The following is a 26891-nucleotide window of genomic DNA, read 5'->3' as shown; positions in this document are numbered from 1 at the left end:
TGAAAAATAAATAAATCGTTTCAACATATAAATAAAAAAGACTTTATGAATGAATGTATATTTGTTTGTAAGTATGAATATAATCATTCATACTGATTCAAATAATTTTTATTAGTTTTATTGGCACTGAAATAAAAATTAATTATCTTTATTGATCTTGAATATATTTTTAATCAAATTATATATCAGATTATTTCAATTTAAGATAGATAGATTGATAGTTAATTAGCATATCATATTTTATATATAATAAGTAAGAAAGCAAGCAAGCAAGGATAAAACCAATTTAAAAAATTAGCTGAATAATTCAATTTGAAACCAAAGAATGGACACAAAAAAATTGATTTCTCTTCTTGAGAATGAAAAAACATGGAAGGATACCAATGTTTACAAAAAGCTACTTTAAAATGAAGATCCTAGTTTAAATATTGAAGAGTTTATTGAAACTTTAAATAAAATTATTAATGACAAAAAGTAGAAACCAATTGTTAGATTAGGTGCTTTAAGATTAGTCAAATCTTGTATAGAAGCTGGTAACGATTTTTTTAACCTTATTTTAGCTGAGAACTAATTACTCCGTTCCTTCATCGATTATGCTAAAATAAAACCAAACACAAATATATTTTCATCAAAGCCAGATATGAGAGAACAATAAATATCAGTTACTTTCTATACTTACATAGTAGAAGGTTTCTTGTTCTGGTCTTAATGGTTCCCTGAAAGCAAATACAAAGAATATTACGATTAGTTAAAGAAGGCAGGAATTAAATTTCCAGATATTAGCAATGTAATTAAAATTAATTTTTACTTTATTGTTTAACAACATTGTTCTTCAATTTATATACAATACTCAAATTAATTTTACTTACAAAAATTTAAAAAAAAGGTGAAACTCTTCAAGACATAACAGATAGGATTATATATAAATGGTTAAATACAGAAAGCTGGAGGTGATGATGCAGGAAATTAACAGAAAATACAATAGTCTTAGACAGGTAGTAAAAATTAGTAGTAATAGCAATCAATCAAATAAAGCTAAACACCCACTTAGGGAGGTCCATCAAACAAAAAAATATCTACTCAGGAAATAGAAAATTAAGTTTTAGAATATGAAGGATTTGTAGAAATTTTATTGGATACACTGAAGAATAATGATGAACAAGCTGATTTGCTAATGTTTACTGAATAATTTAATCAATTTTCTAAATTTTTGGATAACGTGTTCAAGTAGAATAATGATTTCGATGATAAGTATTATGAATAGCTTCTAGATAAAGCAGAGTAATGCAATGAATTATATTCCTTAATTGAACAAAATTAAGCAGCTTAAATCAATTACTAATAGCTTAAAAATATTATTCTTTAATAGCTTGGTGGTAATAATAATTAGCATGCATAATAACAAAACGAAAACTAAAAACATTTGAAAGAGTAAGAAGAGTTTTTAAAGCAATAATAAGAAGAATATGAGCGCTAATAAGAACACGAAAGATAACAATAGGAACTTGAAAATTAAAGAATACAAGAGGAAGAGAGATAATAAAGAGAGTTAGAGGAAAAAAGAAAGCAATAAGAGTTAGAAGAAGCAAAAAGGCAAGAAGAAAGGTAAAGATAGGAGGAGTTAATGAGATAGAAAAAAATCTAGGAAGAAGAAGAAAAAAGATAGTAAGAAATTAAGCGTTAGAAAGAGTAGGAAGAACAATAAAGATAATAGCAACTTCAGCGCTAAAAAGAAGAGGAGCAAGCAAGGTAAAGAGCAATTGAAGAAGAAAGATAAAAGAAGCTATTAGAACAATAATAGTAATAATAATAACAAGAAGAAATCCGTCGTATGTAAGAAGCACAGAAGAAGAGTTAGATGATGCATAACCATAATATTCCTGAGGACTAAGGAGAGTATGAAGATGAAGAAGAAAGAAAAAGCTAGCAAAATATGAAAGGCCTTAATCAATCAAAGGCAGGATAAGTTCCTGCATAAGGATTATATAACACCCCTGAGATGATTCAATTAAAAAATTAAAATATAAATCCAGAGTAAGCTATGTCAAAATATATGGGAAATCATCCTTCAAATATCCAATAAAAACATAATTAGTAATCGGACTCTAAAGGTTAATTTGGAATGAATGCAAATCAAAATCCAGACTAATTAATGGGATTTGACTAAGACGATGATTTCTTGTATGATAGTGATATCAAATAGAAAAAAGTCCCGAGCTAGTCTTCATTTCCTTAAGCAAACCAAAATCAAAATTCTTAGCTGAAATAATAAAATATTTCTTAATTACCACAACTTTAAGCTAAACCTTAAATTTCAAATATCTCATAGAACTCTTAAATGAGGACTTCTGATGCAGGTGGAGATTAATTCAATAATCAACCTTACTCTTCAATGGGACAATCTAAAAAAAATCCATTCACTAATCAGCCTTCTTCAATGCCATCTAATCAGTAAGGTGCTCCTCACTAACCAAAAAGCCATGGAGGATACTTTGGAGATGAAGAATTTTATGAACCTCAAGGTATTCAGCTGAATTAATCAAAACCACCTCAATCAAATTAAATCTAATTCTAAGGAAACCAGCAACAATAGCAAACCTTTAAAGATAGTTAAAGAGTTGATTTTGATGTCAGCTAAAATCTAGATGATGAAGATGATGATGAGGAAGAGTCTAAACATAACACAAGAAAAAAAGCATAAAATAAACCACAATTAAATTCAAAATTAGAGTAAAGTGATAGTTTTGATAATGAGTTAACAAACGAAATATCCAAAAAAAATTAAATTTAGCACATAAATAGTTCAATAGCTCCAAAATCAAAACCAAAAGAAGAATCATCATCACAAAGGATTCCAGCAAATCCAAATTTAATTTCGCCGTAATATGCAAACTCTATAAATTTACCATTTACGAAGTTAGAGTAAAATAAAACCTTATAGGCCTATCCTTTTAACAACAATAGAAACAACATTCCTTCTGGATTTGAACAAGTAGCGCTAAGTCAAGGACCTACTCTTAAAAGCTAGATTCATTAGTCTTCAGATTTCTAAAATTCCTAAATCAGAGTAAAAGATTATTTTTATTTTTAAAATAGTTAAATAAAACTTTTATTATAAGGATAATCATGATAATTTGAATCAATCCAGATTTATGCAAGCTCTCAATAACTAAGATGAACGAAGCCACATCCAAAACACTCAAGAAGATAGAATGCCTAGTTAACATTCGTTTTAAGATGGAAGAAAAGTACCCATTTTCAGCAAAGATAAATAATTATCAGGAGAATTATCCTAACTAAGATATTAGATAAATGAAGTAAGAAGAGAAAAAGAAATTGAAATATCTAAACTTTAATCACAGATCACTTAACTAAGTATAAAAAACAGAGATCTTGAATAAAAATTAGTATAAAAAAATTCTGAAGAAGGCTAATTCAATCGTATTGCTAATTAAGAAAAGCTAGAGATGGAAAGAAGACTTTAAGAAAAAGACAAAACTATTTTCTAATAAAAATAGTTTATAGAATAATAATCCAAAGATTTAGAATAATAAAGATCTATAATTAAATAATATGAGTAATAAAAAACTGAGTAGTAGCAGATACTCCTTGATAAAAAGAAGGCGATGGAAGATGAGAATTAAAAAACACGTTAATAATTACAAGACTACATTAACACAACTTAGAAGTCCTACAATAATCACATAGACTAAATGTAAAAGAGTTTAAATTAGTTGGAAGATGAAGCTTTAAAATATTAACAAGAACTAACTCAAAGAGAGCTTGAAAATTAAGAATTAAGAAATGAATTGAGACTGCTAAAGAGCAAAGAATCTAATTTCAACCAAAATTACATCAGAGAAAAGGATAGCAAAATTTAAGAACTTCGTTCTAAGATAGAGGTACTTGGGAAAGAGCTAGAATATAAAGATGATAAAATCAAGGACCTTTAATAAGAACAACTTTCTCTTAAAAAAGCTATTGATGATATTAAAGAAGATTTTACAATGACTGAATCATAAATCTAGATATACAAAGAAAACATTGTTTAAAAGGACATAGAAATAAACTAAATCAAATAAACTGTTTTCGAAAAGGAGCAGTAAGTTTATCAAAAAGAATAAGTTATACTTTAGCTTGAACACACCATTTCAAAGAAAAAGGAAATCATAGATTAATTCAAAGGATCTTCTGAGAGCTAAATAAAAAAATTCCATGATAGAGTAAAGTTTAAATGCGAATTATTATATTAATTAAATAATTTAAAAAGATTGATGAGTAAGAGCAAGAGATAAAGGACCTTCAGAGAGAAAAAGCTGACCTCGAGAACAGAATTGACAGTTTAGGAATACAACACAGAGAAGATATAGATAGAATTATTTAAGCAAGTAAATTAAGCGAGGAAGAGAAAAAACTCTACAAAGAGATGATGGAATAAAATGAAAGAATGAAAAAGGAGGTCTAAATGTTTTCACTCAAAGAATAAAATTTACAGGCTTAAGTAAACTAAATGTAGAAGACTATCTCTCACTTAAAGAAAGAAAACGAGATGCAGGAATAAAATATGGAAGATTTAGTCTTAGCTAATAATTTGATTACAAAAAAATTATATGAGAAAGATGAGCAATTTGTTAAAGAATAGGATATGAAGAATAGGGAATTGGAGCTTAAGGAAAAGAAATACAATACAGAACTTAAGTATACTCGTCAGGCCATGGAAACACTTAAATTAGAAAAGCAAAGAAGAGAGACTGATTTGTCAAGGAATTTAGAAACTCTTCGTAAGGAAAACGAATTGCTTTTAAACAACTTGAAGACTAAAACATTTTTATCTCCTGATCGTCAATCTCGTTCTTAAATATTTAGTCCTATGGTTAAGTACGAACCTGATTACAACGAAATGGATAGAGTTACTAATACTAACAGCTTGTAAGAAAAGGCTACTGCAGATAGACTTCTTTACAGAAGCGAAGACAACTTATAAGGGATGATGGGAGCTCAATACTAACAAAACAATGCCACCTAATTTGTGGTAAAATGAAATTATATTTATTAAATTCTAAATAAAATGAAAATTAAAAAGATTATTTTTAAAAATTCAAACATTATTTTGTTGTATAAAAAATTATTTTCATGAAGAAATTTTATTTGATATTATTTATCTAAAAGTCTCCAAGAAAAGTTTACGAACAATACTTAAGTCCTGATGAGATGTATTCTTAAAATTAATATAATACGAATTATCAAAATAATGTTCCATCACTTAATTAGTCAACTCATAGCTTAAAACCTAAAAAGTAATATCCTAAAAACTTTATGGGTAAAGAAATCAACTACAATCCCACTTACTTCTCTTATTTATCAGGGGATAAGAGCTAGATGTATAGATTTAAAAAGAGTTGTCTAAAAAATAAAATGGCTATATATCAAGATAATTACCTTAATGTAGGTTTAATAACAGAAACCAAAGATATAGATGGCAAGATATTTTTACTAATTTCAATTTTCTATGAAAACAAATCTTTAAATTCCTAAATGCAAAATGTTTAAATTAATTATGAAGGAGATTAATCAATTACTGTTTATAAGAAACCCAATGCATTATCTGAAGTATTTAAAGAAAATTCTTAACATCAATAATAGATCATAACTGAATTTAATGAAATGCCTTATAAAATAATCCAGTGTACTGTTAAATATACAATAAACGGAAATCTCAATCAAGCTATATTCCCTATTCCTAACACAATTAATAAATATATCAACCCTTCAGCTCAAAGCACTATAGAATCAATAAACAGTGCTTATCAAGAGTATGCCCATATCATGATACGGTAAATTTTCAATGCTTATTTTATATTTAAAATTTTTTTTCTGAAATTTAATTAGCTCTGAAGAGATTAATGTTGATAAAAATATAGCTAGCAGCTAATATGATTACACTAATTATTTCCCAAGTTTCTTAAATCTAGGCAATGTTGATGGTTTGCAAGATTATTAATGCATAGGTGGCTAATTGTATCTCAAAAATATTGACACAAATGTTTGGGTCAAGATAAATTACAATAAGAAAGACCATAAAGCAATTTTCTAAATGGTATATGACAATGTAGTAGAAGATTATACCTAAAATATGGTTAAGTATCTTCTTCAAACATTTATGATGATATTTAAAGAGTGATATCTCAATTAAATTTTTAACTCTCTATGTAGTATTTTTCTATTTTCTAAATATTTTATTTTTTTTGTTTTTATACTAAAAAAATTAAATCAATAAATTGTTGAATAATAAATTTTAAACCAAAAAGAAAAAAAAGTATTTCATTTAATTTATATATATTTATTTTTAGCATTTAAAATAATTTTGGCTTCTTATAAATGTAAAATATGAGAAAAATATTTATATTTTGAGTAATAAAAATTGAGTAGCTAATATTATTTAAAAAATTTATTTAGTTTAAAGGATTTTATTAATTTATTGTCTATGCTTTTATTTTATTTTTTAATCACGATTACTAAATTTCCCTTAAATTTTGTGCCTATGTGCATATTTGTTTAAAGTTGAGAGTTTATTTTTTATTTTTAAATAAAAATCAGAATGATACACTATTATAAGAAACTATTTAAAAAAGTCATAAGTTTATTGTTAATATTCTATTTAAATTCTGAAATTTAGAATAAATCACAATACTTAATATTATTTTTTTCATAAATTAAAAAATAAATATTAATACACTTTAGTTTCATTTATTTATAATGGAATAGTTTCATATTATTAAACAATTATTGGCAAGAAATATATCTTACAAAATAAACATATTTTTTCATAAACAATACAAAATAAAATGATGATATTATTTTATATTTTCAATTATGATAATTTTATCTAATTAAAAAAATTATTTAAATTATTCAATAAAAATAATTTTCAATTTTAAGGTGAAGTAGGAATTTAATAGAAGAGGATTTTTTTGATTTTAATTGTTTAATTAATAATATCTAATAACACTATCAACTCAGATAAATATTTATTTTTACAAAAAATAAAATCTAATTTTATTATTATTATTTTTTATAAAATAGATTTAAAAGAAGGTTAAATAATTAATTTATTATAATAAATTTAGATTTAATATTGAACTCATTTATTTATAAAGGATAAAATATATGGGTTTTCAAGAATTACTTCAATGTTTAAAATAGTCAATAGCAACCTCACTTAAAATATTTCTCTTTTAACTGTTTTTTAAAAGTTAACCCAGCCAAAGTAGAATACAAAAGCAAGTACAACATATTAATAAACCAATAAAATAGTTTCTATGTTTTAATTATATGAAAGCTAATCTTACATCATTAAAAGAATAAAATCTTTAATAGCATTCATAGATTAGGATAGGACTGTAAAGTAATCATCAAAATCTCTTAGATCAACCCTCTATTCCCAATCAATTAAATTATATTTTACTTTTTAAGGATCAGTTATATTATAAATGCCTGAAAGTTCTTTGAATTCTGATAGAAAATCCTTGTAAGCAAGGGCAAATCCTTTTAAAAGCATTCCGTTCCTAATATTTATACAGGAGTCATAGTTAATCCTATTTTCAATAGTTACATACTAAGGGTAAGAAGTCATAGCTTAACATAAATCACCATATATAATTTAATTAAAAAAGCTATTAAATTGCTCTTAATTATATTTCTTTTTGCCTTCATTTTAGTTTAAGATATCTATCATACCTTTAATTTTTTAATCATTTTGTATTACTAAATTTGGTATTCTAGCTATGTAGTAGTTAGTGTTATACAGTAAATAAGTTGGATCTAATACAGATAGCAAATATTAGTAATTTTAGGAAGTATTGCTCACAGATTATGCTCTCAAATCGTATAATATTGCTTATTTTTAAATAAAAATATTATTTAGTAAAAAAAAATTGTTTAAGAGTTTTATTTTTCTTTCAAAAAATTTTTTATTAAGATAATGTATTAATTCTAATTTAAGTAGTGCATTTGAAATTATTTTTTTGAAACTGGAATTATTCCTTAACTCCTTAAATCAGTCATTCCTTAATTAAGTAAGAATCTACTTAAATTAGAATGAATACATCAAATAAAAATATTTTTTTTTATAAATGTGAAATTATATTATTCTCTTTATTTGTTTTTATTAAATTGAATTTTTAATTAATTTTAAAAAAATTTTTAAATTGCTTAATGATATTACAAACTAAATAGATATTGTCAGAAGCCTGGTCGTAAAAATCTGATATGTATGTATAATTTATTATAGGTTGTATGATCAAAGAACAAAAAACTATAATGGAGAGTATGATAAAGCTTTTCCTTACTCTTTTTAAGGAGTCTGTTGAAGAAATATTTTTTCTCTTTTTTATATACAATGAACGCTACAAGACTTCTGGTAGCCTTATTTTTTAATGTGAGTGGGCTAGAAGTAGAATTTAATTAATTGGTTTTATCATTTCAATTAAATGGCTTTGTGAAATTGTTGCAAATAGCTTGAGAATATTTTCTTGTTTAATCTATGCATAAGCATACAAAGGATGAATGCTTACAACAAAAATAAAAATGATAAAAAATACAACAATCATCAGAATTAATGCTGATTATTTTAGAGAAGACAATATATCATTACACTATGATAAAATAGAATCTTCAATTCCAGTAACATTAGAAATTAAAGAAGCTACGTTATCTAATCTAACTATTTACTCATACAAGTTATTTTAAGCAGTTGAATAGCGATAAACATAACCTACAGATGACTATAAAAAATATGCCATTGACATTTGCACAATATTTTTATCTTTCTAATTAAATTTTAGTATATCACCATCCACAGATTCTAAATCTTTATTTAGTATCATATTGACCTATTAATAGCTTAATTATTTAAAGAATGTTAATTTGCTTTAATCTCCATTTTCATAATCAAGAAAAAGACTATTCATGTCAGAAACAGAGAAATCAACTCTACTTTTTATTTCGCTTTAATAAGATGTATCGAATCTTGGGTTATTAAAAACCTTTCTTTTAATTATTTGCAGTATTGCCATATAATGAGAAGATAAAGAATAATTACAGCGAAAAACGAGAGGCCACGGCAAATATTTAAAAGTTTACTAAGCTATATCGAAATTGTTTATCATTTAAAAATAAGTTACAAGAGTAATTCCTATTATGCAAAGTAGAGAAACAATTCCAAATATTTTTAGTATCTTAAGAAGTAAATTATTTTTTTTTTCTAATATATTCCTCCTTAAAGCCTTCTTGGCATTCTTGGAAAGACTTGAGCTATTAAGTGAAGAATTTGCCTCAGCTGTAACTTATATCTCTCTTTAAATGTTTTTATTCATCTTATTCTATAAGATTTTTGCTTTTGTAAAAGATTTTTTATCTGTAAATTCTTTCTTTTAATTTTTTTACACATCATTTTTTTTCTAATTAGTTGAATCATTTTAGCTATTTTCTGATGAATCGTCTTCACTTTTTTGTTTCTAACAGTTTTTCTTTTGGTCTTCATCTTAGTTGCTATCATCTTCACTGTTAAATTATTGGTCATTATTCGCCAATTAATTTAATTCTCTCTTTGATGATTCTATCTATGCCAAACTGTTTATAAAATTTTCTATTTCTTTTTCTCTATCTTCTGCTCCATTAGATTGCTTATTAAGTAAATTAAATTGAATTAAATTAAAAGGCCTATTTCCGTTTACGTAGCTTGCCTATTGAAAAATTTATGAATCCATTTAATTTTAACCATTTTATTAACCAATTATTTTTTCCTTTATTTTTTAATTTATCACATTGAACCAATTATTTTTTTTCCCTTTTTTATCTTATTTTTATTCTATAATAGGTGCTAGATCATTCTCTTATTTTAAATTAACTCTTTGTGATGATATTGGAGCTAGATTTTTGATGTAGTCTTCCTCATCATCTATTATTGCCTAGATTGAAGTATAGTTTAAATTTCTATTTGTATTACTGGCTTCTTTTTTCAGAGAAGGAAAGTATTTTGATTCCCCATTTTGATTTAGCTACCTTGTAGAAGTAATTTATGGAGAAATAATTTCATGATGATTCGTATGTATATTTAAATCAGTCTCAATATGTATATCATATTGATCAAGTTCGTTTTAATCAAGTTTTTTTGCTGTTGTAACATTCTAGGATTGTTTAACATTATCTTCCTTAATTTGAGATTATACATCCATTCTACTAAAATGAGACTTTACATGCATATCAGTTTCTGCTGTATTTGAAGGACGAGGAGATAATTTCAAACTATCTAATTGACTGTTATATTAAAAGTACTCTTTTGCTTTTTATTACTATTATTATTGCTCATCTGAAGATTAATTATCAAATTTAGCTCCTTAATCTAAATATCTTATGCTTTCTACTTAGCCTAATTAAGGTCTATCTCTTTCTTTTAAAGAGTCTGAATCTTAGTCATAGTGTCCAAATTAACTATCTAATTAAAAATATTAAATTTTATTTAAATAAAAAATTGAAAAAATTTACTGAAATAGTTCTACTGTGAATAAGCTTGTGTCTGAAACTGAATTAAGGAATGCATCTACCTATCAAAGTTAATATTTATATTTAACAAATTCTAGAACTAAAATTTTAGAAATTTCAAACACTCTTTTATAGATTATGGAGTTTTTATCAATCTAAACTAATGAAATTCTATTGTGTGGTACTCAAAGAATTTATTTCTTACAGAAACGATTTTAAATCTCACTCTGTAAATATTATATTCTTATAAATTAAGATCTTACAGATTAATTAACAAATTCTAGTAATTCAAATGCTCCTAAATAGACATTTCCTTACTAATAAAAGAATTTTATTTTGGAATAAATCCAATAGTATCGAAACAATTTTAATATTTTAAGTAGCCATTAGACTTTAGCTTTTCAAAGTATTTAAGCATAGGAATTATTTTAATAAAATATATTTTCTCTATATCGCTCTTATGAGCTATTTCTTTAAATATTTTTTCAAAAAGCTCTTAACTCATAAGCTATACTCTAAAATCACTTTCGCTGAGCATAAGGTAAAAATAATCATTTTTAATCTTTTCAATATACGCTGTTAGACCACAATCTATAACTCCTAATGAGTCACTTTTAAAATACACTGATATAGGAACAGCCCAACCATCAACATCTCTAGCCAATAGTGAAGAAAGGGAACTTCTCTATAACGAATTTTCATAAACGTTTGGCTATGAAAAATATTCCATTAATAAAGAGTAGTGATGTTCACCAATAAGCTTTGGAATAATTAAAGAAATGTCTTTATTTAAAGCCTCCTAAGAAGTGTAACCAAATATTGATTAAAAACTACTTTGCAGTCTTTTGATTGTACCTGGAGAATCAATTAAAGTTATGAAAAGAATACAGACTGATCTCGAAAATAATTGCACTTGATTTTGAATTTTTATATTTAACTTTTCATAGCTTTTATGATTAAAATCTTCATCAAACTCATTAAAATTTCCAGCATTATCTCTGACAAAAACTGAATATTTACTACCACCAAAACTCATAACTAAGCAGTAATTATCGATCAAATAGTTAAGCCTATAACTTTTACTATTGATTTTATAAAGCCTCTTAAGTGTTTTTAAAATATCTTCTCGCTGTTTATAGTAGTGCTATGATTTACTCTTAAGTACATCTAAGCTTATAGAATCTTAACTGAGCAATATTAATATGTCATCCTTCAACTCTATCACTTTGTAAAATTCTTTTTCAGCCTTATTTATTAATTCATCAAAACTAATTGCTCCTAATAAATCTGCTAATTAGATTTATTTAGATTTATTTATCTCCTCTCTATAGATATTATTCACTGTTTTATCTTAGTCACTCTTATATATCCTACTTTAAGAAACGTATAGGTCTTAGAAGAAATCTTAAGCTTTATCATAAATTTCATTTGCAAAACACATTTAGAGAGGGGATAAATTTAGCTATTTTTCAATTCTAATAAGTTCGACATAAAATAATAATTTGGATTTTTAAATTTCAATTAAAAAATTTAAATAGCTAAATACTAATTCAATATTGACTCCATATTTATTTTTCATCATTTACTCCACTGATTCTTACAAATTTTTGAATATAAAGTCTAGAAGATACCTTTTTCTCAATTCACCACTCATAAGATTTAACTTACTCTCAGTAGCATTTTAGTTTTCTTCCTAAAAAATAATATGATAAGTAATTAAAGAAATAGACAAAAATCTCTAAATTAAAAATAATTATTATACTATAATAGTAAATTAAATTACTTGATAACTGCAATAGCATGATGGATATTGAGTACAGTTTAATATATGATCTGCAATAATTTATTCTAGTACTAAAGAATAGTCATTCACTCTATAATTTTCGAATTCCACTTTTATCTATTACAAAAATTATCTAAGAAGCAAATTCAATACTTAGGGCTTTTCAACAATATTATCTATAGATTTTAGCTTTTCTATACAATAATACTAGCTGCAGACAATGCAGCTTATAGAGTATGATAAAGATATAGCGATTAAGAAACAAACTATGAAAGAAAAATGAATCTTACTAAATATACAAATGGTAGTTATTGATGTAATAGAGAAAATAGTGAGCGAGAGAAAAAGGCTATAATGTGAAATTATATTGCTTCTGTATTAAAAGGAGAAGGCAATCTTAAAAACTGCTAAGATCAGTGAAATAATGCAAGTTCCTTTTTAATCCTTAACCAAAGCATATATGAAAACCTAAATAGTTTCAAGTAGTAAGAATAAAATTTTAGTTAAAAAGGAACTATTTCTTGCTAAGTAATCTGATACTATAATATTAAAATCTTAGTCGTGTATAATAATTATGATGCCTAATATTTATTACATTTTTAAGATCAAATTAAAATTATCTTCAAAAAAATATTTTATGTTAAATTATTGAATTTAAATTAAAAAATATTTTACTTATAATAAATGTCAATGGTAGATTTATATACGGTACTATTGAGGTATCAAGTAGACTTAAAGAAAAGTATAGAGAAGGGATGAAAAAAATATAATTATACAGCTGAGTTATTATACTAAAGACTAATGTTACTTTCTTCTGAAATTTGGTATATTTTATTTTTGTTATGTGGAGGATAAAGAATAAAATGAAAAGAGAAAAAATTATGATATTAAAACCGCAAAAAGCATATAATATATCATTCGAGAAGCTATAGCTTTTTAATAACTAAAGTTGAAGCAGGATATCGAAGTTGTTATCGATATCTTTGAGTGTTTAGATTATCTATTCAGAGATTAATAATTCAAGCTAATAAAAGTAGCGAGTGCATAAAACAATTATGCTGAGTAGTTTAGGTCTTTTAAACATCTTCAAAGTTATTAAGAATTTCTTTTCATAGTAATTCTTTATGGCTTCTTAAATTCTATTTTTAAGTAAGTTGTTAGACAAATCCATCTTTCTTTTTACAAGCTAACTAACAAAATAAAAATTTATGTATTATTTGTTTTATTATTTTTTAATCAGATTTTACCATAAAATTAATTATGTTTTCTTAATAAACATTACCAGTCATAACAATCAAATGTATAAATTATATTTATAAAAAAAGTACTCTTTTATTAGTGTAAAATTTTTTTTCTTTATAAAAATATTATCTTTACAAGATTTTTTCATTTTTCTTATTTTATGTTACTGTGTTATCATTTACTTTTCAAATAAATAAAAAAATATAAATAGTGCAAATAGTTTCCTCTATCATGAAAATTTTCAGAATTCTTTAAAACAAATAATTGAATTCTTTAATTTCGTCACAATTTTATTCTTACTACGCTTTCCACTTATTTAATAACATAATTTTAATAGATAAATTTAATTTTATTACAAAATTTAAATACATTTTTTAATTAAACTAATTAAATATTTTTAAAATCCATAAATTTTTCATTCAGTAAAATCTTTGAAATATTAAATTTTATATATCTAATTTTACAATTTTTGCATGTTAAACAAACATTGAAATTCAAAAAAATTGTTAAAAAAAAGTTAAGTTATTTAGCTTGAAAAATATTAAATTAAATTAATTAATTTGAAAAAGAAAAAAGAATTAATTATTAAGCATGAATTTTTAATTTTATAATTTAAATATTTATAAACTGTAACATAAATGAGTTTTTAAAAATACATAAAAATACATAGATATCATTTATTTAGGAAAGATATGATGTAAGGATTATCTAAAACAATATCTATTGGAAAGATACTAAAAAGAGATTTTACTTGATGCATATCCTATGATGTCAGTTAATAGAATTTAACCCACCCAAAATAGAATATCAAAATGAGCATGCAAAATTAGAAAATTAAAAGTGCAGTTAAAATCATTTTCACATAATCAACATATTCGGAAATCATAGTAAGCATGAAATCTTTAAAACTATCCATTGATTTTGCAAGTACTACAAAGGTATCATCAAATATCTTTATATTTACTGTATTCTCCCACTTATATGCAGCCTCTTTAAATAAATTTTTATCTTGTATTTTGTAAATGTAACTTAAATCTTCAATTGTGCTTAAGAAATTTTTTAGCACTATTATAAATCCTTATTTAAATCTTCCGTTTCCAATATTAATGCATTCATTGTAATTTACATTATTTTCTTGAGATACATAATCTGGGTTATTTTATAAAGCTTCACAAACATTTCCATAAAATATTTAGTTAAAGAACGAATTAAATTTACTTTGTTAAAATCTAACAATATTAGTTTATGAGTTCAAAACACTGTACATATTATTTAACTTACCTTGATTTTATGTTATAAGCTAAGCTATTCTATTTTTATAATAATTAGGGTTGTACAGTTAGTAATTTGTATCTAATCTATGTGTTAAATAATTGTAATTCTAAGCAGTATTGCTGATTAATTATGCTCTCATATCATACAAATTACCTTTTTAAATTTTAAATTAATTATCATCCAATTTCTTTGAAATATTTAAAGAAGATAATAATTGAAAAATGACAAAAATTAAATATTTAAAAATATTTACTTAATAGGGCCAAATTTTGAAGATTCTAATCCTAGAAATTATTGATTAGAATTAAGTTAACGATTGGTTGTACTATTAAACAGATAAAAGCAATCATAGTAAAAATAATGTACGAGATCTTGTATTTTGGAAGTGAATTTGTTGTGGAAATATTTTTCTTTTTTTGAATATGAGGTTTCATGGTTAAATTTTAGCTCTATCTTTTATTTTACATTAATATAGATATATATAGTGGTTGTAATACTGCATCTAAAGAGTTCTAATGCATTGTAGCAAAAAGTTTAAGAATTTATTCATTTTTCTTTTGTATTGTATAATAAAGAGGAAATATCATTATAATCAATGTAAACGAAACTAAAATAACAATGAGCATTAGTAAAAGGGCTTAAGAATTCATAGAATTTAATACATCGTTGGTTTCATCGTGAATGTTTTGGTCTACTGTAGTCACATTTGCATTTAAAGTAGGAAAATTATCTATTCTGATAATTTATTCTACTAAATTGTTTTTTCTTAATGAAAATCTATAAATATTGGCAATAGAGTTCTGTAGGAAGTAAGCAAGAGTCATCGTAATATTAATTTTATATTATGGTTGATAGTCATAAATATTACCTGTCTAAACATAAATATCTTTAGTTAATGTAAAATAAGTTAATTCTTCGTTTACTCTTTTAAAAAAATTTATTTCATTGAAATTGCTATCTTCATAAGTCAGGAACACCTTTTTAAGTCTAACAGTTGTTTGATTTAAGCGCCCTTCAACTATTTTCTCATAGCCAGAAGCTTCATTTAGGCTGTTAAAAATTTTATTTTCTGTCATATATATCATAGCAATGTAAGCTGCAGAAATAGAATAGCTGCTTCTAAAACTCATTGGCCAGGAAACATAGTGAAATGTTTATTCTACAATTTAAAATGAGTATATAGAATTTAAGTATTCATAAATTGTGATTATTGAAATACAAAAGAGAGAAATATACCCAAATATGTTTAGAATTTTAAGATTAAAATTTTGGCTCCTTTATAATACTTTCTTTCTAATCTACTTCTTAAAATCGTGATTGTAGCTTTAACTACTTTTAATAGAGCTTGCTTCTAGAGCTTTTGACTTTTCTTCCTACTCCTTTCTTAACTTTTTCTCTCTTTCATTTGAAACTGTAAAAGACTAGGCTTAATTTAAATAATCATCTCCTTTGTTTTAATATTTGAGCATCTTGAAATCTGGTTTCGAAAAACCGTACTCTTTGAAATTCTGAAGTTGGTTTTGAATTTCTGTTTAACCCTTGCTAAATAATTTTTTATATCCTTTTCTCTTGCTATTTTAGGTTTTTTAAGAGTTATAAAACTATGTCAATTCTAAGTTTTTAGAGTTAAAGCTATTTTGGGTAGTAAAATTTTTTGAAAAACTTCCTACATTTTTTTAATTATGTGATGATTGATAAATGCTATTTAATTGTTTGCTTTCAGATTTTTCTTGTACAGTTGTCATGTCATCTATTACTTTGATATTTTTTGTATTTTTCTTATAATCATCTTCTCCTTCGTTTTGTAATAACAAATGATTTTATGTTAGCATTTATTAAAGACTACCAATTTAACCTTAAATAGGCTGCTATAATTCTCTCTCTTCTTATAAAATATTTTTTGAAAATAAATATCTTGAGCTTTGATTTTGATCCAAAATTTAGTTCTATGTAGCATCTAAACCATTTACAATAGTATTTAAGTCATTCCTTGAAGAAAGGTGAACTAGGTTTTATTAACTGTAATTATTGTCAATATCTTATACGTTTCTTCCTGTCATTTATAATTAATGATGAGTTTCATCAAATTTATCTTGATTAAATACAGTTTTTTATTTCATTTCACTTGTTTAATCAAGTATTTATTTTTCTCCATTCTCAAATGTTTTTTAGGTAGATTTAGAATGAAAAATATATGAATAGTCTTTCTTTCGGTCTGATATTTATTCATTATCTTCTTAAATTGTTTATGGAATTTCAAAAAAACTATTTTATACTAAAAAAAGTTAAATATTTTAAACTAAATTTATAGAAAATCATTATTTTATTTTGAAAAAATAATTTAAATAATTATTAAAACTATTCAAAATATAATTAAAGAATTTTGAAAATTATAAATCTTATATATATTTAGTAGGTTAATGCCTTACATTAAGATGTAGCATCAAATTGCTATAAGTCTAAAAGCAGTTAGATATTATGAATATCTCTGTGTGTGTTGTATTTGATTCCTAAAAATAATTACATTTGATTAGCAAAATTAATTAAATTTTCTTTCATTTCAAAGGGATGCATAAGTTTTCTAATTTGAGAGACTTGAATAATATTGTATTAAAAGTATTTATTTCTATTAAGAAACAATCTTAACTTTACTTAGTAAATATCATAGTGCTCGATGCTGTATTTATCTATCTCATCCTATAAATTATCGTATTCAAGTTTTTGAGTAAATTTATATTATCTTTTCTTTACTAAACTTGTATTTATCTTGGGTAAAAACGCTATTGTACTGAAAAAGTCTCTTTGATTAGGATGAATAAATGAGTCTGGATTAGTGTTGCTAGAACTAAGTTTTAGCCATTCTTTCTCTAAATAATGTAGTATTGGAATTACTCTATTAAAATAGATATGACTGATCTCAGATGTGGTTATATACTAAGTAAACATTCTTTCATATAGCTTTTAGCTCATTAACTCGCATTTAAAATAGCCGCAGTTACTCAGTATGTAAGAACAATCATCTTTAATTTGTTAAATATAGCTTGTTATTCCACAATCTTCAAACCCTATTACATCTGTTTTCATTGCTATTTTAACTGGAATAGCCCATCCGTTCAAATCCTTGGCCAGAAGCAACTAACGTAAATCATATATTTAGTATTAGTTATCAAAATTTTAATTTTCTTAATTTATTTAGCTTCCGTAATCTATCTAATTTCCTTTTTCTAAATAGGGATTGTTAATAAAATCTAGCAATATAGAATTGTGAAATTTTTTAATCATATTTGGTATTATCAAGTTGATGTTTTATCCAATAATTTACTTTGTACTATATCCAAAAATATTTTCAAATTAATGTTGAACTCTTTTTACTATACCAGGCTCGCCGAGTAAACTCACAAAAATGACACAATTTTTTCTTTCGAAAATTCCCTACTCAAGTTTTATTTTTTTTCTCTTGATAACACTTATGTTGGAGGATTAAATCTCAGTCTCTTATTTATTTATCTAGTTGCTATCACTTTAATTGTTCTAGTAGGCTTTTACTTTTTTAAATAATTGCTTTTTCTTCTCTCCGAATGAAAAATAATTGATATAACCTTCTTGCATCAACTAAATTTTAGAATTAAGTCTATTTATTTTACTTAGCTCTTGCAATTAAGTAAGAAATTTATTCCTTTTTTAAGAAAATAGATTTGCTTTAATTTTAAAGTGTGTAATATCTATGGTGTCATTACAAAGTAATTGCACGACATCTATTTTATCATTTATTAAATGATAGTAATCTTATTCAATTTCGTTTAACCTTTCATCAAATGTTATTCCTATAAATAAGTCAATTAATTCCACTGAATTCTTTTAAGCACTTTAATCTATAATAGTATTTTAGTTTGTTTTTAATTGATTAACAGTGTGATCACTATTTCTATCAAATACAATAACATTCTCGTCAAAAGAGTTTACAGCTTAATTCAATATTTCGTTCATGATTCCTTTTTCTTTGATTGATAAATCTAAAGTTCTGCTTATTTTAATTATTTCTACAAAGCATAACTATTTAGACAATTTTGATTATGCAAGAAAATATAGATAACTAAAGCAAATTTAGGAATCCCTTTTACTCTTCTTTAATATTATCCTTTAGATATAATCTTAATATGTCCTCAAAATAAAATCATAAACAAATTGTCTTCTTTGTTTCCCACCAATTACATGTTGCTTACAATTAGTTTTATCTTCTTCCTTTTTAAGTAAAAATATTTTATTTTTTTTCAAATATTGTGGTATATTTTTTTTTGATAAATAATTATGAATTTTATTTTAAAATTAATTAAATAGAACTAATTTTCAATCTATCTAAAATTTTAATTACTTTAGTATAACAAAAGCAATAAGGATAATTTTAACATGAAGTAATATGTTATATTGATATATCTTCCAAAATCAAAGATTGCTCCAGTACTCTATAATCCTCATACTCTATTTTGATCTATTAAATAATTAATCGAAGAAACATGTCTAACGTATTGGGGTATTTTTATATGCTATCCATCTACCTAAGCCTCTCTAAGCTAAAATAATAATTGCAAATCAATTAACTCAGCTTTATGGAGAAAGCAAATATTATTAAAGCAGACAAAAATATTGCATATTTATTAGAGAATATATTTGATAAGTATAGAGTGAAAGATAATATCAAAATGAAAAATTATTAAACAAGATTGATCTTACAAACTATAACTTTGTTATAAACATCGAAAAAAGCTAATCTAAACAGTGCAGAGAGCATACTGACTAAAGTAATGCCATTAATATCATCAACTTTTACATAAAATATTACTTAAACAAGCTCAAGTAATAGTAAGCATGTTAGTTTGATGGACTTATTCCTTTTGCCTAAGAAATCTTAGTTAATTATTGAGAAATCAGAATCATGAATAGCTACACAGATACCTTTTTGAATTTGTAAAAGAAAGTAAGCATAAAATACTAATTATGAGTATTTAAAAAATAAAATAATTTTACTTATAACAAGACTAAGAGCTATATTGAGTTTAGGAATAAAATATTAATTCATACAATCTATTGAAAAAACAAGAGTTGGAATAAAATAGATATAATTATATATCTAAATTATGAAGCTAATATAATAAGCGAGGTATTTAACTAGAATAATAGATTTTTTAAAAGATGCTATGAATATAATAAATATTATGAGAATTAAGCTAGTGTTAATTGAAAACAGAGTGATGGTAATTTAATATTTGACACTGCTAGGTATCAACTCAATTATAGATTTAAAGCTGTTAAATGATGGGTCAAGATTTATCGCTTCTCTTAGAGTATCCTTAGACATGATTAGTATTATTTAGTAAGCAAAATGAATTAATAGTAAACATGATCCTATGATATTTCCTCTTTTGTAAATCTTAAAGCATTTATATAACTAATGGATATAGAATTCCTACAATTTAGTGGTTATGATACTTTTAGATATCTAAGTTTTTGACATATTTTACTTCTTTTGCTTTGTTTTGTCTTTCTTTTTTATATTTTCAAATAAATTCATTTCTTAATTATCTCTTCTTGATTGTTTCTTTGCTTAAATTTTGTAGAATAACTAATGCATAATTTACTTTAAATCAATTTATTCTTGTTAAAAAATTTTATTTTGCTTAGTTTTTTTATTTAATACTGTAAAATAAAATTAACATTACATTACACGCTATTTATATGGAGGATAATGGTGCTCTTGAAAGTTTACTTTGAAATTTTTACATTTATCCTAACCAAGCAAAGTTTTTTTTGTGGCTTAAAAATAATATTTTTTTAAATTTAATTAAATTTTGTTTGAATTTGTTTAAGAATGTGTATGCAAAACAATAATAAAAAAATATATTAATATACATATTCACTTATTTAAAAATGATAGGATATATGGATTTTCTAAAACGGTTTCAATGGAGAGCACACTGAAGAGCTATTTCGTTAAGAGCATGTCGCTTTAAATATTGAGATAGAAATTAATCCATCCAAATACGAATAAGAAAATTAAAGCAAAAATCTAAAAAATTAACAAAACAGTCTAGATGAATTTCATATAATCTAGGTAGTTATTCATCATAGAAATCATAAAATCTTTCATAATTAGAACAGATTTTGTTAGTAATGTAAAATACTAATCAAATTCTTTAATTTTGGTTTGTTCAGTCCATATTTATATCTCTGCTTAGAACTGCTAAACAGTTTTTAATTAATAAAGTACTTCAAGAGATTGAATGTGTTAGTAATAGTCTTTTACAGATAATTCGAATCCTTTCGTCAATAGCCCGCTTCTCACTTTTCTGCAGAGAGTGTCATCTATTTAATTTTCTTGGGAAACATATTCAGGATATTATAATACTGAGTCGCATACATTTTTAGTTAACAATTAATACAAAAAATTATCATATAAATGCTGATTATGTCTAGAAGATCCTTGGTCTTATTATATGATCTAATACATTTAGCTAATTCCAGTTGAGAATCTTTTATTAATTTATGGAATCTATTCTGCAAAAAATTAAGGATTATATAAAAATGTTTTATCATCAGTTCTGTATGACATGTATTAATAATTCAGTGCAGATGTGCTTATTAACAAAGATCTAATACTATACAAACTGCCTAATTAATTATTTAAAATTATTTTAAAATAAATAAGTCAAATTAATTTAGAATTTACTCAAAAGATGAATATTTAGATCAACTTCTTTCTAAAACTAAAGGAGTAAGACGTAGTTGACGATAGGTTATATAATCAAAATAAGAAAAGCTACAATTCCACAAACAAGCAGGATATATTTAAATTTTGGTAAAAGACTTGTAGAAGATATGTTTTTACGTTTTTTGTATTTATTTTGAAAGTTTGTATTGAAGTTCATGGTTGTAATTTTTATACTTTTACTCATGGCTAAAGTAAACTAAATAGGCTTTAGCATAGAGGTTAATTATTCCGAAGAAATTGTAGCAAATAGTTTTAAGCATTATTAATTATTAGTTTATACATAGTAGTAAAGTGGAAATATAGCAGTTATCAAAACAAAAGAAACAATTATTACTAATATTAATAAGACTAAAGTTTATTATACAGCATCATCGTTGCTACTTTTAGCACAATCCATAGCCACCTATGAAACTAACAAAGCCTAGCTTTCTAAAGTTGAATAGTTATCTATTTAAATCTTCTCATAGTAGTTTAAATTTCCCTAATTTATGACTACTTTATATTGATATGCAGAAAGAACTTAAATGAAATAGTCTAAATTGACTTCCATCTAAATTTTATCTTAAGCAAAGTAAGTTTTCTGTCTTTCATCAGGGATAACAGCATCATCAATGCCTAGTAACAAATCAATAGGACTATTATTAATGTATGTGAAATAATCTCTATCATTAATATCAGCTGTTTAATAATAGTTGAAAATAGAAAAAAGATGCTTCTAAGAAGTTGACATACGTTCTAGTATAGTAGTTTGAAGGGTTGGATCTTTAATACTATTGAATTAACCAGTTTGAATCAATTTTAAAATTCCTTGATAAAGAAGAGGGATAGTGTAGTCACTTCTCAAATCGATAGGCCATGGAATAAAATAAAAATCTCTCTAGACAGTTGAAAATGAAGAATTAATTCTGAAGTACTAAAACATAGTAAGAGTTAGTATTGAAGCTAATGCTAAAAATCCAAAAATAGTCAGTACTATCATCAAAAAATTCTTTTTCTATGAGTTTAGTGATTTTTTTAAGTTTCTTTTCATGTCTGTGTTGTTGCTTTAACTACTTTAGCGAGAACTAACTGCTACCATTCTAGAACGCTCCTGCAGTTCTCTTTTGATTCTTTCCTCCCTATCTATTGTATCCGTGCAATCTGCAGATGATTCTATCTCTGCTTTAACAATATAGCTAGTTTCTAATTTGCTTTTTCTGTCTATGCCATAGTCAGGTTAAGGAGCTTACATTTATACCTCTTTTCTTATAGAAGATAGTTTCCAAAGTTCTAAATCTTCTAAATTATGGTTTTTTAATGATGCACGTAGTGTTTCCATTTTAATAAGCCTATTTCTGTCAGTTTCCTTTAACATTTCCTAATTTAATCTTTAGAGAATGATATTATTAAGTAAAGGTTTATTTGAAAGAATATTTCTTGATGTGGTTGTATTTAATGAGAGTTTACTATAAATTTAATTTGGAGATAGTATGGAAATAGATCCATACTAATTATTCTAAATGGGAAACAATCCAGTTCTATCTAAATCTTCGAAATGTTCTTTAAAAAAAGGTTTATTGTATCCTGAATACTAATTATTATTTGATAACTACGAAACTATTTCCTCATTTTCTCTTTAATTTTATTCTCCCAAAAAAATATTGTTTTTCAATTGTTTATATTTTTTTTGCTGATCTACATTTGATGTAATTTCATCATGATTATATCTTGTATAGGTGATACTAAAATTATTTTAATTTTAAATTAAATCATCCACTTCTACTCTATCAGTGATTGAATTTTGAAATTAGTTTTAATTTATAAAAACTCTGGATTGATCTTGGCTATAAGATATTATTGATTGTTCATTTGGAGATAAAATATTGTAAGATAGCTCTAATGATTTTAAATCTTTCTGTTCATTATTATTTTATCCTTTTGTATTATTTTATTCTTACTACAATTTTTATAGTTTTTGTTTTTTATTTGAAGCAAATTTATTGCTTGGAGGATTCAATAATTATAAATTTTGTTGCTTAAGTTTTTATTTATCATTTTTTAAAACTAAATTATCATGATTTTCCCCTTCTGCATTCACTAGAGTTGAATCAAGTTTGAATAATTCATGTTAGTCATTTTATTCTAATTAACTTATTTTCTATTTGACTTGTTAATTTTCATTATCTTCTTTTTAGTTTTAATGAGAAACCATATTAGTTTTAGGATCAAGGTGAATTAAATTAGATCTTTAATCAAATCTATTCTGGTTTCTATCAGTTGCCTCTATATTTTCTTCATACCTCTCAGATGAAATAGGTATAAGTCCTGACTATAGTAATTAATCATCACTTTTTTACTTAATTTACTCTTCAATAATATCTAAAAAGCTGTTGACATCTATTTTGATATATTTTAAGTAAAAATTTAAAACAAATTTGGAATAGATAATTTTTTATAATTAATTTACTGGCCTGCGAAATTAGTTAAATATTCTCCATTTAATCAATATATCTCAGGTTATTTGTAATATCATAATTTATCTACAAAATGTCAATAAATCTCTTCTAAAGTTTTGTCATAGTTTCTCTTAATTCTTTGAAATCTGTTACCTTTCTAAAGCTATGAAATTCTAAGATTGAATATGAAAAGAAGGAATTTTCTTTGACATAAATTTTGAATTTAGTCACATAAATATCATAAAGCTCAAGAGAGTAATTTTCAATTTATATTTTTTGTTGTTAATCATTGATAATAGGCTTATCATAAAAATAAACAGTATTCTTTTCAGCGAGATTTTCTTTGGGAATAAAAATATATGTTTTTTAAACATCATTGTTCTCTATTGTACTTGTATTAAAATTTATTTTTTATTCAGAACTGACAATGTTATTAGATTGTTTCAAAAATTCAGTTAAGATTAAAGGTTTTTAAGATTTCTTCTTAGATATCTGAGTATGATGCTTTAAAAATGGTGCAAACCGATTAAAGTATATTCTTTTAATATCATTTTGTATAAAGATATCTCCAAAAGCTTTTTAATAAAGTTACTCAGAAACAGCTTATATTTAGAAATTATCAGAATCAACTTGTAAATAGTAATAGTCTGAGTGTAGTTTCTAAATTAATCCTATAGCCCCGCAATCATCTTAATTAATGCAATCAAATTTTATAGTAAGAGAAACGGGGACTGCCCAGCCTTTTGCATTTAATGCCAATAGCATAGGAAAAAACCTGCTTGAAGACTCTCTCTTAGATATGATTTCTTTCATAATCTAAGTATTCAAACTTCCTCCCTTCTTTTGATATTCAACCAGCTGTAGAGCTATATCTTATTCAATTTAATCGATATAATCTTCTTCTTTTTTAGTCTCATTTATACCTTCAACGTATATTTTAAGAAGATTATCATGGAATTTTTAGGTTGGAGAAGGAATTAAAATTGAAATATTTTTATCTTGAAGATCTTTTTAAGAGTAGCCAAAAACTTGAGTAATTTTGTTTTAAAATTTTTTGATAGTTCCTATTCTATTGACTAAAGTGATAAAAAGGATACAGCAATCTTTATCAAATAGATTTTAATCTATATTCAATTACTTTCGATTTTTCGCCGCAAATATGCTTTGATTCTTTTTCTTGAATAAAATTTTTTTTGTTTACCCAAATGCAAGTAAACTGATGTAATTATCTAATAGAAATTATAACGACTGGTTAGAATAGTGAATTTTACTTAGTTCCACTAATTATTTTTGTAATTAATCTCTAGACTATTTTAGTTTAATAGCATCTTATCTTAGTTCTTTTAATTCTATAAAATCACTAAACAGTAATATTAAAAATTTTTCCTTCATTTTGATTGTTTCTTAAAATTATTTTTCAGCTTCTTCTATTAGCTCGTCGTATTTGATAGCACCCATAAAGCTTTTATCATCTATTTAAATTAATTTATGTTAATCATTTTTGAAAATAAATTAAAAAATTTGAAAATTCAAAATTAATATTTGAATGTTTGCTCTTTTGAAAGTTATTATTAAAACTTTTACTTTCTTTACTTAGCATCTACTTATTAGCTGTTTTAAATAATTCACTCATAAGAGATTACTCCCTCAAAGAGAGTTCAGGATGATTTCTATATCTAATTAACTCGGTAAATGCAAGAACTTTAGATCTATTCGAGAAGAGCAAGTAGTTCAAGTAACTCAAGCATGAACAAGTATCAAGCTACTGTTTCTTTACTTCGATTTATTTCAGATAGTCTTAATAACAGTTAATGATAAAGTCTCCTAAAAAAAAATTTCTTTATTAACCACTGATAACAGTAATCTAGTAATCTTTTTTAGATGAGTCCTAATTATTTAATTATCTTATAAATTTTAATTAATTAAATAAATAAAAATATAGGTTACAGTCTATTAACAAAAGCATTCTTTTTTAGAACATTTTAATTTATGCCTTATAGAAAGTTGGTCCAAGAAAAGCGAAAAACTATTCAATCTATAGTCTTCATACTCTAATTTGATATTTTGAATCAAAGTTCTCAATTCAAAATCATAATTTTTAACATCATTTTCTTAAATAAATTCAAAGACCTTAGTGAAAGATGTTTAATACTGGTCTAATAAATTTGATAATTTAAATGATATAGGTAAGATAAGTAAAGCCATCAAAGAAAAAGCGAAGCTATTATTCTTTATTAAAGTAAACATAAGTATGATTGTAAATAAGGAAAAGTAACAAGAGTAAAAATAGCTAAATTATCTAATTAATCTATGTTAAAATGGTTTTGCTTTTATTAATATTAAGAGAGATAGTAAACCTAATATAGTAGTAATTATTGATTATCCAACTTCATTTTTAAAAAATCCAAGGTAAATACACGAGAGAATCTCTAAAAGGCATTACAAAAGTCCATACTAAAAATGAGATCTCCATCCTAGAAAGTCTTTCATTCTAAACTCATATCTTTAGTCATGAATTATACTGGTTACACCTATTTATAAAGAGATATTAATTAAAATAAAAAAAAGCAAATATAAAATGAATAAAAAGTATTAATAACTGGAGAAAATGTTTACCAATTGTGATACTCATTAAGAGCGGTATTATGTAGATAATCTTATTTTATATTTAGCTGACATATAAATAAATACTAGGTATTAAAAATAGGTAATTATAGTTTTGCATTAAAAAGCTGAGTAGGGTCTAGTTATAATGATTGTATGTCCTGTATTTTAAATTTTGTGTTTTGTAAAATATTATGTCTAATGCAAATTAGATAAACAATAGACAATTAACGCTTATCAAAAT

The 26891-nt window shown here is 24.4% G+C and overlaps 6 protein-coding genes across 6 annotated transcripts; 3 read left to right on the top strand and 3 right to left on the bottom strand. All coding sequences in view use genetic code 6, as the record gives it.

Moving 5' to 3' along the window:
- Positions 1-325: 325 nt before the first annotated feature.
- TTHERM_00849450 (hypothetical protein) lies at positions 326-6181 on the top strand (the record flags this gene model as incomplete). The annotated part of the gene is made up of 6 exons (XM_001019247.1): positions 326-787; positions 887-3067; positions 3120-4223; positions 4271-5032; positions 5170-5834; positions 5890-6181. The coding sequence occupies 6 exons, from the start codon at positions 326-328 to the stop codon at positions 6179-6181; spliced, it is 5466 nt and encodes a 1821-aa protein (XP_001019247.1).
- Positions 6182-7141: 960 nt separating this feature from the next.
- TTHERM_00849440 (transmembrane protein, putative) lies at positions 7142-13604 on the bottom strand (the record flags this gene model as incomplete). The annotated part of the gene is made up of 5 exons (XM_001019246.2): positions 7142-7896; positions 8225-10495; positions 10546-12235; positions 12326-12906; positions 13001-13604. 5 exons carry the CDS (start codon positions 13602-13604, stop codon positions 7142-7144), a joined length of 5901 nt encoding a protein of 1966 aa, XP_001019246.2.
- Positions 13605-14240: 636 nt separating this feature from the next.
- Positions 14241-18829, bottom strand: TTHERM_00849430 (PAS domain S-box protein, putative; the record flags this gene model as incomplete). Its single annotated transcript, XM_001019245.3, has 3 exons — positions 14241-14995; positions 15096-17117; positions 17272-18829. 3 exons carry the CDS (start codon positions 18827-18829, stop codon positions 14241-14243), a joined length of 4335 nt encoding a protein of 1444 aa, XP_001019245.1.
- Positions 18830-19356: 527 nt separating this feature from the next.
- On the top strand, positions 19357-19763 carry TTHERM_00849420 (hypothetical protein; the record flags this gene model as incomplete). The annotated part of the gene is made up of 2 exons (XM_001019244.1): positions 19357-19524; positions 19563-19763. The coding sequence occupies 2 exons, from the start codon at positions 19357-19359 to the stop codon at positions 19761-19763; spliced, it is 369 nt and encodes a 122-aa protein (XP_001019244.1).
- A 292-nt stretch (positions 19764-20055) lies between these two features.
- On the top strand, positions 20056-20226 carry TTHERM_000849419 (hypothetical protein; the record flags this gene model as incomplete). The annotated part of the gene is made up of 1 exon (XM_012798424.1): positions 20056-20226. One exon carries the CDS (start codon positions 20056-20058, stop codon positions 20224-20226), a length of 171 nt encoding a protein of 56 aa, XP_012653878.1.
- A 527-nt stretch (positions 20227-20753) lies between these two features.
- Positions 20754-26248, bottom strand: TTHERM_00849410 (PAS domain S-box protein; the record flags this gene model as incomplete). The annotated part of the gene is made up of 5 exons (XM_001019243.2): positions 20754-21508; positions 21567-23984; positions 24055-25515; positions 25628-25931; positions 25991-26248. The coding sequence occupies 5 exons, from the start codon at positions 26246-26248 to the stop codon at positions 20754-20756; spliced, it is 5196 nt and encodes a 1731-aa protein (XP_001019243.2).
- Positions 26249-26891: the final 643 nt, after the last annotated feature.

This window comes from Tetrahymena thermophila, assembly GCF_000189635.1.
Source record: "Tetrahymena thermophila SB210 genomic scaffold scf_8254588, whole genome shotgun sequence".
NCBI lineage: Eukaryota > Ciliophora > Oligohymenophorea > Hymenostomatida > Tetrahymenidae > Tetrahymena > Tetrahymena thermophila.
The sequence above is the reverse complement of the archived record's forward strand: the minus strand, read 5'-3'. Positions and strand labels throughout refer to the sequence as shown.